The sequence below is a fragment of the Zootoca vivipara genome, chromosome 5, assembly GCF_963506605.1.
Source record: "Zootoca vivipara chromosome 5, rZooViv1.1, whole genome shotgun sequence".
Taxonomy (NCBI): domain Eukaryota; kingdom Metazoa; phylum Chordata; class Lepidosauria; order Squamata; family Lacertidae; genus Zootoca; species Zootoca vivipara.
Window position 1 is genome coordinate 77,737,108 of NC_083280.1, and position 12,948 is coordinate 77,750,055.

Consider the following 12,948-nt stretch of genomic DNA (forward strand, 5'->3'; position numbering starts at 1 on the left):
ATCACTATAGGATCAAGAGTTTACTCTCAGGTCCTGAATCTGTTGCTCTAACAAGCTTTTGCTATGAGAAGTACAGAGAGTGTCAGAAGTTTGTTTCACATTGCTAACTCCTACTTCCTGTACACTAGTGGATACATTTAGTTCTCTAGGCAGCTGTCTATATGATTAACAAGAGCAGCTGTAGTTTCCCGTTAAGTACCGTCTCGAAGCATGCAGTCAAACAGGCAAAGTGAGAACTTGGGGAATTTTTGCATTTGTTTATATAAATGATGCTGTTTTCATATAAATTATATTATTTATATTAATGAATTACATTATGTGCCAAGTGTTACATCAAACAGGACTTCTTTTATTAGTCACCCTATATAGAGCATTTGCAATTCCCTTATCCTACAGGTAAGCAGTACCATGCATTAAAAAAGAACCCAGCACCTTCTATCTGCTTCCCAACTCAAGTATGATAGAGCAGGGTGTTCATGTGTGAGTTTGTGGTGGTGGGGAGAGTCAGAACATCAGCTGCTTCAACCACAAAATCACTAGGTGCATTACTCTATCTCAGTATGCCAGCTCTGATATGGCAATGCTATCTACCTTTCAGAGTTGTTTAGATTACTGTGTTAAGATAATGTGTTAAAGTGCTTTGATCATCGTAGAAGAAAGGTTCTCAAACTGTGGTCTATGAACCAACCGTGTGTGAGCACTATTCTGGTGAGTGATGGAAAGGTTGCTTCTGTACAATGTTTCCCACCCCACCCCCCAGATGGGGGTCAAGTGCTTTTTGACTAGGGCCAAATTTATCCAATAAGCAAACAAGGCACTATAGCCCCTAAAGCTTATGGTTTTCCTTTGATGGAGTTTACTAATTTCTACAAAATAATAATAATAAATAAATACCGGAAGAGGACCTTCTCAGCAGCTTGGTCTAAGGCCCACACTGTAATTTTCATACTACAGCACTGGTTGTAATGATGTTGGTATGAAAGAAAAATGTTTATTAAGTGGTCCACCAAGACTACCAAGCTGTCAACAACAAAAGAGAGCTTGAAAACTGCTTCCCTAGAAGCACTACATAAATGTTCAGTATGATATACTTAAAAGAGCCACAGTTCTATGGTAGATCACATGCTTTGCATGCAGAATGTTCCAAATTCAGTGGCCTTGCATCTCAATTACAGGGTCTCAAGTAGCTGAAAAACCTTTGTTTTTAGAAAAATTAACAAGTGAAGCACTCTAAATTTCACCGAACATTTGGCATCATAACCTTAGTAAAGAATAAAAATAATTCAAAATCCTTTGACTGATTAACATTTCAATGTATGCAAACCTTTAAAAAAATCCACCACTTTTGACCTTTTGACTTTAATCTTGAGTATTTAACACTGATCCTGGTAAACAGCAGGTCTTATCTTTCAGCTTAGTAGTTGTTCCGTCCTAGATTAATGATTTCTTTCAGCTATGCTGACAGCAAACAGCCAAAGCCAAATTTTGTTTATTATCCAAGCATCTACTTGAAGCTCAAACATTTACTTTATCCTATCTACCCCAAAGGATCGAGCATATATATTTTTTAAATCATAAGTAGGCTCCAATACTGGTGTTTCTAAGCAAATCTTTCTTAAATTATCAATGCTGTATCAAGAATCAGTACCATTTAGTAAATAAATCAGTGTATGAACATCTGTCAGTACACAGCAGTGAAGTCATAAAAAGCTTTGCTTCTAGCTTTTCCAAGTACTAGGATATAATGTAGTTACAGGTAGGTAGCCGTGTTGGTCTGAGTCAAAGCAAAATAAAAAAATTCCTTCAGTCGCACCTTAAAGACCAACTAAGTTTATATTTTGGTATGAGCTTTCGTGTGCATGCACACTTCTTCAGATACAGATAGGATATAATGGTGAGACTTCTGTAGTAAGGTGTCCAGGCAGGATGTGAGCACCATCCCTAGCTGAAAACAGAGTGAGGATTTATTTTGGCATGGGTTTTTCTACTAGTAAACCCCACACTATTATTTTTTCTTCAAAAGTAGTACTGATGTGGGGAAAGGGTCAGATATTCACAGCTGCCCCAAACCTCCCTGAATGTACGCAAACCTTTGGAAGCCCCTCAAGGAACTGTCTGGATCCTATTACAAAAGAGTTATTCTCTAGGGTGCAAGTTTTTATTTTTCAAGGAGTCAACCAGCAGCAACAAGCTTTCATAGCAAGCCTATCAAAAGTATTAGATACTTCCCACTCTAGGACACATTATGGACACCTGGTGCTTAGTTTACTAAGCCAGGAAAACTACGCTTCTCTCGAGGCAGCTGTATGGGTGGCACAAACTACAACTGGATCTGTGATTTTTGTCATCCTCACTCAAGAATAGCAGCAATGGAGTTGTATAACTACCATTCACAAGCTCATGTGAAGGCTGGGGCACACAAATCAGAATCAGATGGGGTATCCTGAGAGGAGGGCTACACAGATCACTATCCCACTCCTTCCATATACTTTTTAAATTAAAACTTACCAAGTTTTTAATAATTGCACATAAATAACAAATGAAGTAGACAATGAGTTGGAGAGAAAGGGAAAGAGCTAGTGGCATGACTGTGAAACTTACTCAGGGGATGATATAAAATTGATTACCACCTTCAGCAGTCACTGCAAAGGAACATATATACAACACCACTACTTCTCAGCTGACTTTCTACCACTCATACTGTTCTGCTCTACGTAGAAAATGTTGAACTAATGCATGAAAATCATAGGAATTATGACTTCCCAACTCTGGGGAAACTTGAGTATGGAGCTGGTAACTAAAGTGTAGAATGGGGATTTGGGGATCTCAGGTACATTTACACATAAGCCAATCCAACCTAACTGAGCTTCTCGTGAAATACTGCATGACATTGGTAACTAGGTGCTGCTCAATAAAACACTGATAGAAGTTAATATTGTGAAACTATTATGTCAGCAAGACATAAGAGCTGCAAGCAGAATACAGCAATTGCTTTGTGCATATCTGAGATTATCTTCAACATAATGTTGTTGTTGTTTAGTCGTTTAGTCGTGTCCGACTCTTCGTGACCCCATGGACCATAGCACGCCAGGCACTCCTGTCTTGCACTGCCTCCCGCAGTTTGGTCAAACTCATGTTCGTAGCTTCGAGAACACTGTCCAACCATCTTGTCCTCTGTCGTCCCCTTCTCCTAGTGCCCTCAATCTTTCCCAACATCAGGGTCTTTTCCAAGGATTCTTCTCTTCTCATGAGGTGGCCAAAGTATTGGAGCCTCAGCTTCACGATCTGTCCTTCCAGGGAGCACTCAGGGCTGATTTCCTTAAGAATAGATAGGTTTGATCTTCTAGCAGTCCATGGGACTCTCAAGAGTCTCCTCCAGCACCATAATTCAAAAGCATCAATTCTTCGACGATCAGCCTTCTTTATGGTCCAGCTCTCACTTCCATACATCACTACTGGGAAAACCATAGCTTTAACTATACGGACCTTTGTCGGCAAAGTGATGTCTCTGCTTTTTAAGATGCTGTCTAGGTTTGTCATTGCTTTTCTCCCAAGAAGCAGGCGTCTTTTAATTTCGTGACTGCTGTCACCATCTGCAGTGATCAAGGAGCCCAAGAAAGTAAAATCTCTCACTGCCTCCATTTCTTCCCCTTCTATTTGCCAGGAGGTGATGGGACCAGTGGCCATGATCTTGGTTTTTTTGATGTTGAGCTTCAGACCATATTTTGCGCTCTCCTCTTTCACCCTCATTAAAAGGTTCTTTAATTCCTCCTCGCTTTCTGCCATCAAGGTTGTGTCATCTGCATATCTGAGGTTGTTGATATTTCTTCCGGCAATCTTAATTCCGGCTTGGGATTCATCTAGTCCAGCCTTTCGCATGATGAATTCTGCATATAAGTTAAATAAGCAGGGAGACAATATACAACCTTGTCGTACTCCTTTCCCAATTTTGAACCAATCAGTTGTTCCATATCCAGTTCTAACTGTAGCTTCTTGTCCCACATAGAGATTTCTCAGGAGACATATGAGGTGATCAGGCACTCCCATTTCTTTAAGAACTTGCCATAGTTTGCTGTGGTCGACACAGTCAAAGGCTTTTGCATAGTCAATGAAGCAGAAGTAGACGTTTTTCTGGAACTCTCTAGCTTTCTCCCTAATCCAGCGCATGTTTGCTATTTGGTCTCTGGTTCCTCTGCCCTTTCGAAATCCAGCTTGCACTTCTGGGAGTTCTCGGTCCACATACTGCCTAAGCCTGCCTTGTAGAATTTTAAGCATAACCTTGCTAGCGTGTGAAATGAGCGCAATTGTGCGGTAGTTGGAGCATTCTTTGGCACTGCCCTTCTTTGGAATTGGGATGTAGACTGATCTTCTCCAATCCTCTGGCCATTGCTGAGTTTTCCAAACTTGCTGGCATATTGGGTGTAGCACCTTAACAGCATCATCTTTTAAAATTTTAAATAGTTCAGCTGGAATATCATCACTTCCACTGGCCTTGTTATTAGCAATGCTTTCTAAGGCCCATTTGACTTCACTCTCCAAGATGTCTGGCTCAAGGTCAGCAACCACACTACCTGGGGTGTATGAGACCTCCATATCTTTCTGGTATAATTCCTCTGTGTATTCTTGCCACCTCTTCTTGATGTCTTCTGCTTCTGTTAGGTCCTTACCACTTTTGTCCTTGATTATGGTAATCTTTGTACGAAATGTTCCTTTCATATCTCCAATTTTCTTGAACAGATCTCTGGTTTTCCCCATTCTATTGTTTTCCTCTATTTCTTTGCATTGCTCATTTAAGAAGACCCTCTTGTCTCTCCTTGCTCTTTTTTGGAAATCTGCATTCAGTTTCCTGTATCTTTCCCTGTCTCCCTTGCATTTTGCTTGCCTCCTCTCCTCCGCTATTTGTAAGGCCTCGTTGGATAGCCATTTTGCTTTCTTGCATTTCCTTTTCCTTGGGATGGTTTTCGTTGCTGCCTCCTGTATAATGTTACGAGCCTCCATCCATAGTTCTTCAGGCACTCTGTCCACCAAATCTAAATCCTTAAACCTGTTCCTCACTTCCACTGTGTATTCATAAGGGATTTGATTCAGATTGTATCTTACTGGCCCAGTGGTTTTTCCTACTTTCTTCAGTTTAAGCTGGAATTTTGCTATAAGAAGCTGATGATCTGAGTTACAGTCAGCTCCAGGTCTTGTTTTTGCTGACTGTATAGAGCTTCTCCATCTTTGGCTGCAGAGAATATAATCAATCTGATTTCGATGCTGCCCATTTGGTGATATCCATGTGTAGAGTCGTCTCTTGTGTTGTTGGAAGAGAGTGTTTGTGATGACCAGCTTGTTCTCTTGACAGAACTCTATTAGCCTTTGCCCTGCTTCATTTTGAACTCCAAGGCCAAACTTGCCAGTTGTTCCTTTTATCTCTTGATTCCCTACTTTAGCATTCCAATCCCCTGTAATGAGAAGAACATCCTTCTTTGGTGTCATTTCTAGAAGTTGTTGTAGGTCTTCATAGAATTGGTCAATTTCACTTTCTTCAGCACTGGTAGTTGGTGCATAAACTTGGATTACTGTGATGTTAAAAGGTCTGCCTTGGATTCGTATCGAGATCATTCTGTCATTTTTGAGATTGCATCCCATTACAGCTTTTGCCACTCTTTTGTTGACTATGAGGGCCACTCCATTTCTGCTACAGGATTCTTGCCCACAGTAGTAGATATGATAGTCACCCGAACTGAATTCGCCCATTCCCTTCCATTTTAGTTCACTGATGCCCAGGATGTCGATATTTATTCTTGTCATCTCATTTTTGACCACATCCAGCTTACCTCCACTCATGGTTCTTACATTCCAGGTTCCTATGCAATATTTTTCTTTACAGCATCGGACTTTCCTTTCGCTTCCAGGCATATCCGCAACTGAGCGTCCTTTCGGCTTTGGCCCAGCCGCTTCATCAGCTCTGAATCTACTTGTACTTGTCCTCCGCTCTTCCTCAGTAGCATGTTGGACGCCTTCCGACCTGAGGGGCTCATCTTCCAGCGTCATAACTTTTATATGCCTGTTGTCTTTGTCCATGGAGTTTTCTTGGCAGGGATACTGGAGTGGCTTGCCAGTTCCTTCTCCAGGTGGATCACGTTTAGTCAAAACTCTCCACTATGACCTGTCCATCTTGGGTGGCCCTGCATGGCATAGCTCATAGCTTCTCTGAGTTATTCAAGCCCCTTCGCCACGACAAGGCATTGATCCATGAAGGGGCTTCAACATAATATCTGGTCACTAAAGAATAAATCAGTTCCCTTCCAAAGGAGGAGTTATTTTACTCACTATTATTCGTACAATTATGTGATTTTAACCAATTTTGGAAAAGATTTTACGCTAGATATGGTTCTGCTAGTATTTATATACTGTATTATAGGATTTCCTTTCCATTTGTTATTCAGATTTACTGAATATTTCTTTTGTACAATTTCTTTTGTAAACTTTTGTAAACAGTCTGAAGAATAAACATACTGTTCTGCATTACCAAACTTAGAGCATGATTTTGACATACCAAAACAGCTCTTCTACTTACATCTGAGGCTGATACAGCCACTGAAGATTAAGCAAAAATCACAGGAGCTTCAAGGAGGGCAATCCCAATAAGTAACCAGCTTCTTTGAAACTTTGTACACTAAGTTCCTCTACTCCACAAAGGATCTTTTATAAAACTCAACAGGAAAGAAGTCTGTTGTGAGCGGCTTCAAGAATTTGGAGGAAGTTCAGTTGTCATAGGGCTGAGATGAGGGAAAATGTTGAAATGATTTTCTTTCTGAGCAAGAGATTATATTCTCTGATTGCCAAAATGCACCTTAACAACCTTTGTACCAATGTAACCTCATCAGGAGCAGAGAATACCATAGAAAGGATGTTTTTAGAGTTTTAAATTCTTTGCCCTTAGGCAACTGACTGCCACGTGCATTATGGTCTAATCTGCCCCACACCCCAATTATGTTTTTCTAGTTACAGCAGCCCAAATATCTATTTTTTTAAGAAAGCAGTTTCAGTACAGGGCAGACACATTTAAACCTTTCCACAAAGCCCCCTCATGAGGATGCAAATTGTCCCCTTTCTGGTCCTTAGCTTCCTCAGCTAATCTGCATGGAACATTTGAGATGTCACGGGAATAAGCCATGCAGAACTCAGAAAGTCTTACTTCTGACCATGCAGAACTCAGAAAGTCTTACTTCTGAGTAAACATGTATATGATTGCATTACAGTTCTACTCTGATAATACAAGCAAGCAGACAAAAAAATAAACAGGCACTTATTTAACTTAATGACAAATGCCAAAGCTCTACTCCTCTGCTTCTATGAGGGTATGTGCTCATGTGTGGAGTGAGGCACCTAATACTTAATAATCCCTACAGGATTATTCGACAGTTTGTCTTTGGGAACAGTATTTCCTCCTCCATTCCCAAAGAAATTAAATGTTGCCTCCCAAGGCACAAACAATTACTTCCATGTTACATACCCACAAGGCACATTTACATAGCTGCCAAGTTTTCCCTTTTCTCGCGAGGAAGCCTATTCAGCATAAGGGAATTTCCCTTAAAAAAAGGGAGAACTTGGCAGCTATGCACATTTACTCCCAACATCATGGATATAGATATAGTGCTGGAGTATGTAAATAATAGAAGAGTTCTTCTGCAGCAAAGGCTGTCTACTATACAGCATATGACTACTCCCAAAGGAGCAATTTTTAAACAGTAATTACTTAAATTATATAGGTGGTATGGAAACAATTATGGAAAAGCACATAAGAATACTAAATGGAATTCTATACTTTATGTACTTAGCAAAGTAGAAAACAATTTCTGTAAGAAGTGTAGGAGAGAAGACCAGTGTTAGAAACTGAGATATGAAAGCTATGAGCTAAATGGCACCTTAAGTCTAGGTTATGGGTGCAACAATGGAATGTCTGGCAATGCTTTTTTATAACAAGAATAAAAAGCTGAAAATGAATGAACTGCAGCTAAAATATTATGTTCATTTTCACATGGTCTTGTACAGACCCATGGGCCGGGTCATTTAACTGGCCCCCGAGCTGCCCCCATAATTGTGACTTGCTTCCGCTGCGCTGAAAATTGCGTCTGCGCACACGTCGGAAAACACATCTGTGCAGACGCAGGAAATCACAGGTGTGGGCACTCACGTGATCCGGTCCACAAAGGGATCTTGGCTGGAGTGTAAACCTTGGCCCAGGCGAGGTAAACCATAATATTCTTAAGAGGGTCTCTTCTCCAGTCTTCAGAGAGTAGTTGGAAGTGGGGAGGCAGAAAAATGTCCTCCTTTCCTCCCACTTTTAATCTTAAATCTTAGGCGTAGTACTGAGCCCAGAATTCAGAAACTGGAGAAGGCACGTGCTCTTGGTATGTACTATTACAGCAAAGCTGATATTTCTCAGCTTTTTAAAGCGAAGTTCTTGGTATTTCCTCCCTTCACTGCTTAGAAAGAGCCCACTGCAGAGGTTTCTCCAAACTTTTTTTGTGGTGGGTGCCATTTCTCTTCCACAATACCCCCAAACAGTGCAAGATCTAAGGCACTGTGGAAAATAGGAACATAGGCCTTATATAGGTAGTGGCTCTCCATGATTTCAGGTAGAAGTTCCTCCCAACCCTATTTGGAAATGCTTGTGATTGAACCTAGGACCTTCTGCTTGTGATGCAGATGCTCTTCATGATCCCAGTGATGCCAACATGGCAGCCAGGCTAGCCACACATTTGCCTGCACAAAATAGTTGCCATGTATTTTATTCTTCGCATGTGTGAAAGTGCCTGGTTGGCAGAAATTTATCAGGCGAGCTTTTCACATCTTTGTTCTGTGCCAACTTTACCAGTTAAGACACGGGTGTCAAACACAAGGCCCGGGGGCCAAATCCGGCCCGCCAGACCTCGTCATGTGGCCCGCCGAGCGCCCCAGCCAGCGGGACCCAACAGAGGGACCTTGCTGCTGAAGCGCTGCGCCAACAAAGCGCCGACAAACAGCTGGGGCCGGGGGGGGGGCTAGAAAGGCGGCCGGAGCAGCGCTGCGTGGAGTGCCCCAAGCCACAGCAGGAGAAGGAGGAGGCAGCTTGCCGGGTCAGTGCCCAGCAGCGCCGCACGGAGAGTCCCGAGCCTCTGCGACACAGCAGTGCTCTGTAGCACTTTGAATCCTCCTCCTCCTGCCACGGCTCGGCGCCTGGAAACGGCTGCTGCTGAAGCACAGACAAAGCACCCAGCAGCACCGCGTGGAGGAGGAGGATTCAAAGTGCTACAGAGCACTGCTGCATCCCAGAGGCTCGGGACTCTCCGCACGGCGCTGCCGGGCACCGACCCGGCAAGCCGCCACCTCCTCCTCCTCTTGCCTCACCTCCTCCTCCTCCTGCCGCAGCTCAGCCTCATGAACGTGAGCTCAGCAGCGGCTCAGCCCCACGAACCTGCAACTCTGAGGCTTTACACACTTCTCCTAAAACGGACACCCGCTGCCTCACGCTGCACGGGAAATGCTTTTTGCCCCTGGGTCCCTTCGCGCTCTTTTCTGGCGCTGAATCAAGGTGGTGACCCCCCCTTCCCTTTCTTTCTTCCTCTCTCTCGTTCTTATTCTTTCTTTCCCTCTCCTTCCTTCCTTCTTTATCTCTGTCTTCTCTCCCTCTTTCTTTTTCTTTCCTTCTTTATTCCTTCTTTCCTACTCTTCTTTCTCTCACCTCTTTCCTTCCTCTCTCCCTCCTGCTCCCTCTTTTCTTTTTCTTTCTTCCTTACTTCCTTCCTTTCTTCCTTCCGTCCTTGCCAACTTTCTTCCTCTCCCTCATTCTTATTCTTTCTTTCCCTCTACTTCCTTCCTTCTTTCTCCCTTTCCGTCTTCTCTCCCTCTTTCTTTTTCTTTCCTTCTTTATTCCCTTCCTTATTTCCTACTCTTCTTTCTCTCCCCTCTTTCCTTTCTTCCTCTCTCCCTCCCACTCCCTCTTTTCTTCCTTCCTTCCTCCCTCCCCTCCCTCTCCCTCTCCTCAGAAACATAGGATGCTGCTTTATATTTCTGGCCCTTAAACCCTGGAACCAGGAGAGCAGCTCCAGTGAGTCAACCTCAGCCAGTCCCTTTGGTGAAGGGTGGTGGCTCACTGGCAGAACATCTGTCCTGCATGCAGAAGGACCCCAGCATCTCCAGGTACTAGTAGCTCTGCAAAGGTCCTGCATGAAACCCTAGCGAGCCTCCACCACCCAGTGCAGTTACCAAAAATCATTTTTCAATAAATTGTACAATAATTGTACATTTGAATATCTACTTGCCATTATTATGTTTTTGCTTTCAGAGCTAGTTATTACTTACATTATTACAAAAAACAGTAATGATTGAATGCAGTGACAATAATTTATGATAATAAAGAGTGGACACATAGTCCTACAGATACAACCGGCCCTTTGAGGGTGACCAAACTGCTGATGCGGCCCCCGATGAATTTGAGTTTGACACCCCTGAGTTAAGAGATTGCTCCCACTTTCACTTTCAGCTCATGATGACTTATGCAAGTCATTTCTTGGCAAATGCAAAGAAGACACCACACATTTAGAATGAGAGAATCTGAGACACAAAAACACACACACCTCACCAGATGATAATGGGTCAGTCTCTCTCATCCCAAACTACTTCAAGATACTGTTACAAAGCTAAAAATAAGGGGAATCCCCATCACATATACCACAGGAAGGTAGGATACATACAAATTCAGTACTGTACTATGATACTTCCTGTTAATGACTATAATTTCTAATGGAGTTGTCCCAGGTAAAATAATTGATTGTCATAAATTAAGTGCTGAGCACGTCTGTGCAAATGACCTAATCCAAGGAGCCTCATCTTATATGCAGGTTTACTCCAAAGCTCTTTTGGGTTACACGGGACTTACTCCTGAGTAAACAGGCACAAACCTAATCTTTTTCTTTCAGCTGCTGAAACCACAATAGTCATATTTGAAGGGAAAGCTCTCAAGGGGGCAATGACTACATTACAGCCAACCCACACAGCAGACCTGTTTACTTCAGTAGCAAAGTACATGGTGCACACACACCCAATGCAAATGGTAACTCCCAACTATGTTGGTGGCATAGCTGTCAAGTTTTCCCTTTTCTCTTGAGGAAGCCTATTTAGCATAAGGGAATTTCCCTTACAAAAAGGGAGAACTTGACACAGCTATGGGGGAAGATGATAGGAAGGCATTTACTTTGCTAAAGTTACTGATGAGGAAAACTCAGCACTGGGCTACCCCCATCAGTGGTCCACTGCTGGGGGGGGGGGAGAAAAGCTAAGAGTCATGCGCCACTTCAAAGACCGTGTGCACTTTCCAAGCCACAATAGATACACAGAGTTATTTTGTCTGGAACACAGAATACAGCGCTAGTTATCTTGGCTGGGACTATGCTGTTTCCCATTCATTGTGACTCAGGGTTCCCCCCTCCCTCTTGTTTTCTTTGGTTTTAATGAACAGGCTTTGAGCTGGTCTTTTTTTTTGCATTGGGGCTCAGGTAGAGCCATTCAGAGAGGGGGACACATCAATCAACTCAGGAGGAAGAAAAGCAAGCAGCTTGGCGAGGTGGTTTTTATTATTTATACACCACCATTTATTCCAAGGAGCTCAATGTGGTGTGCACGGTTCTTCTCCTCCTAACAACCCTGCGAGGTAGGACTCCCTGTTAAATCTGTTTATGGAAGACAATTTTACTAGGCTACGAGTGATCCCCAAAGAAGCAGCTAGGCTCAAGGCCACCCAGCAAGCTTCGTGGCTCATTCGAACTCTGGTCCCCCAGAGTTGCTGCTGGCGTTTCTCAAACTTAGGTTCTCGGCTCCTGTTGGGACTACAGCTTCCATCATCCCTAGAGCTAGCAGGACCGGTGGTCAGGGACGATTGGAGTTGTAGTCCGACAAGAACCCAAGTTTTGAGAAAACATTGCGCCGCACACGGAATTAAGCGGAAGAGCTGGGTATTCGGGGGGGGGGGGCGAGGCTCACCTCCCTTGCAGGGGGTGCGGTGCTGGCTGTGCTGCGCCCGGTAGCCCTCGACCACCTCCCACTCGCCGTTTTCCCGCTTGATGGGGAAAGAGACGCTGAGCACGTGGTTGCAGGGCTTGATGATGCGCAGGATGCCGCGGACGCGATGCCGCTTCTCCTCGGGGCTCTCGCGGGTGCGCAGCCCTTCCACCAGCTTGTCCTCCACGATGCCGGCGCCCCGGTCAAAGAAGCCCTCCACCATCTTGAAGAAGTTGGGGTCGTCCTCCGACGCCGACACCGCTTGGCTGTACTGGCGGCGTCCGCCGTCGTCCCGACTCGTCGTCGTCGCCCTCCTTCTCCCCGGACCGCTCCCCGCCAGCAGGGCAGCCGCGCACGGCTCCGCGCCGGACAGCGCCGGCGAGCCCGCGGCGCGGACGGGCGCCAGGAGCTCCCCGAGGCAGCGGTACATGGTAGCGGCGGCGAAAGGGGGCTTGTGGGGTGGAGGGGGGGCGGCCGGCGGTTTACCTCAGCGGCGGCAAAGGGGCAAGGGAGACACTGGGCTGGCACTCGCCGCTCTGAGAGGGGGGAAAACTGAAGGGCGTCGACGCGGCAGGGCGGGGGGAAAAAGGGGTGGGAGGAGCAAAGGGAGGAGGAAGGAAGCTGCTGCCCGCGCGGCCCAATGGCTCGACAACAAGGGCTAGCGGGTCCCCCGCCGCTGCCTTTAAATGGGCCCCTCCGCGGGAGGGAAACAGGGGGCGGGTCCAAAGGGTGGGGAAGGGAAAGGGTCGTGGTAACACCTCCTCCCATCGCGCAGGCGCAACCATTCCATTAACCGCCACCTCCTTCGGCGGCTTTGGGAGGAGCCCGTGTTTTCCTCGGGCGGCGTTTTTTTTGGGGGGGGGGGAAGCGCGCCTGCGCGGTGCGGCGGCGGAGGGAAAGAACGTCTGAGGTAGGAGA

The 12,948-nt window shown here is 45.0% G+C and overlaps 1 protein-coding gene across 1 annotated transcript in view; it reads right to left on the reverse strand.

Moving 5' to 3' along the window:
- Positions 1 to 12,680, reverse strand: part of GLUD1 (glutamate dehydrogenase 1) — a 40,236-nt gene extending 27,556 nt beyond the window's left edge. Inside the window, exon 1 of the mRNA XM_035138278.2 lies at positions 12,013 to 12,680. Within this exon, the coding sequence (XP_034994169.1) occupies positions 12,013 to 12,460 (448 nt within the window). The 5' untranslated portion in view covers positions 12,461 to 12,680. The remainder of the gene's footprint in view (positions 1 to 12,012) is intronic.
- Between the last annotated feature and the right edge of the window lie 268 nt (positions 12,681 to 12,948).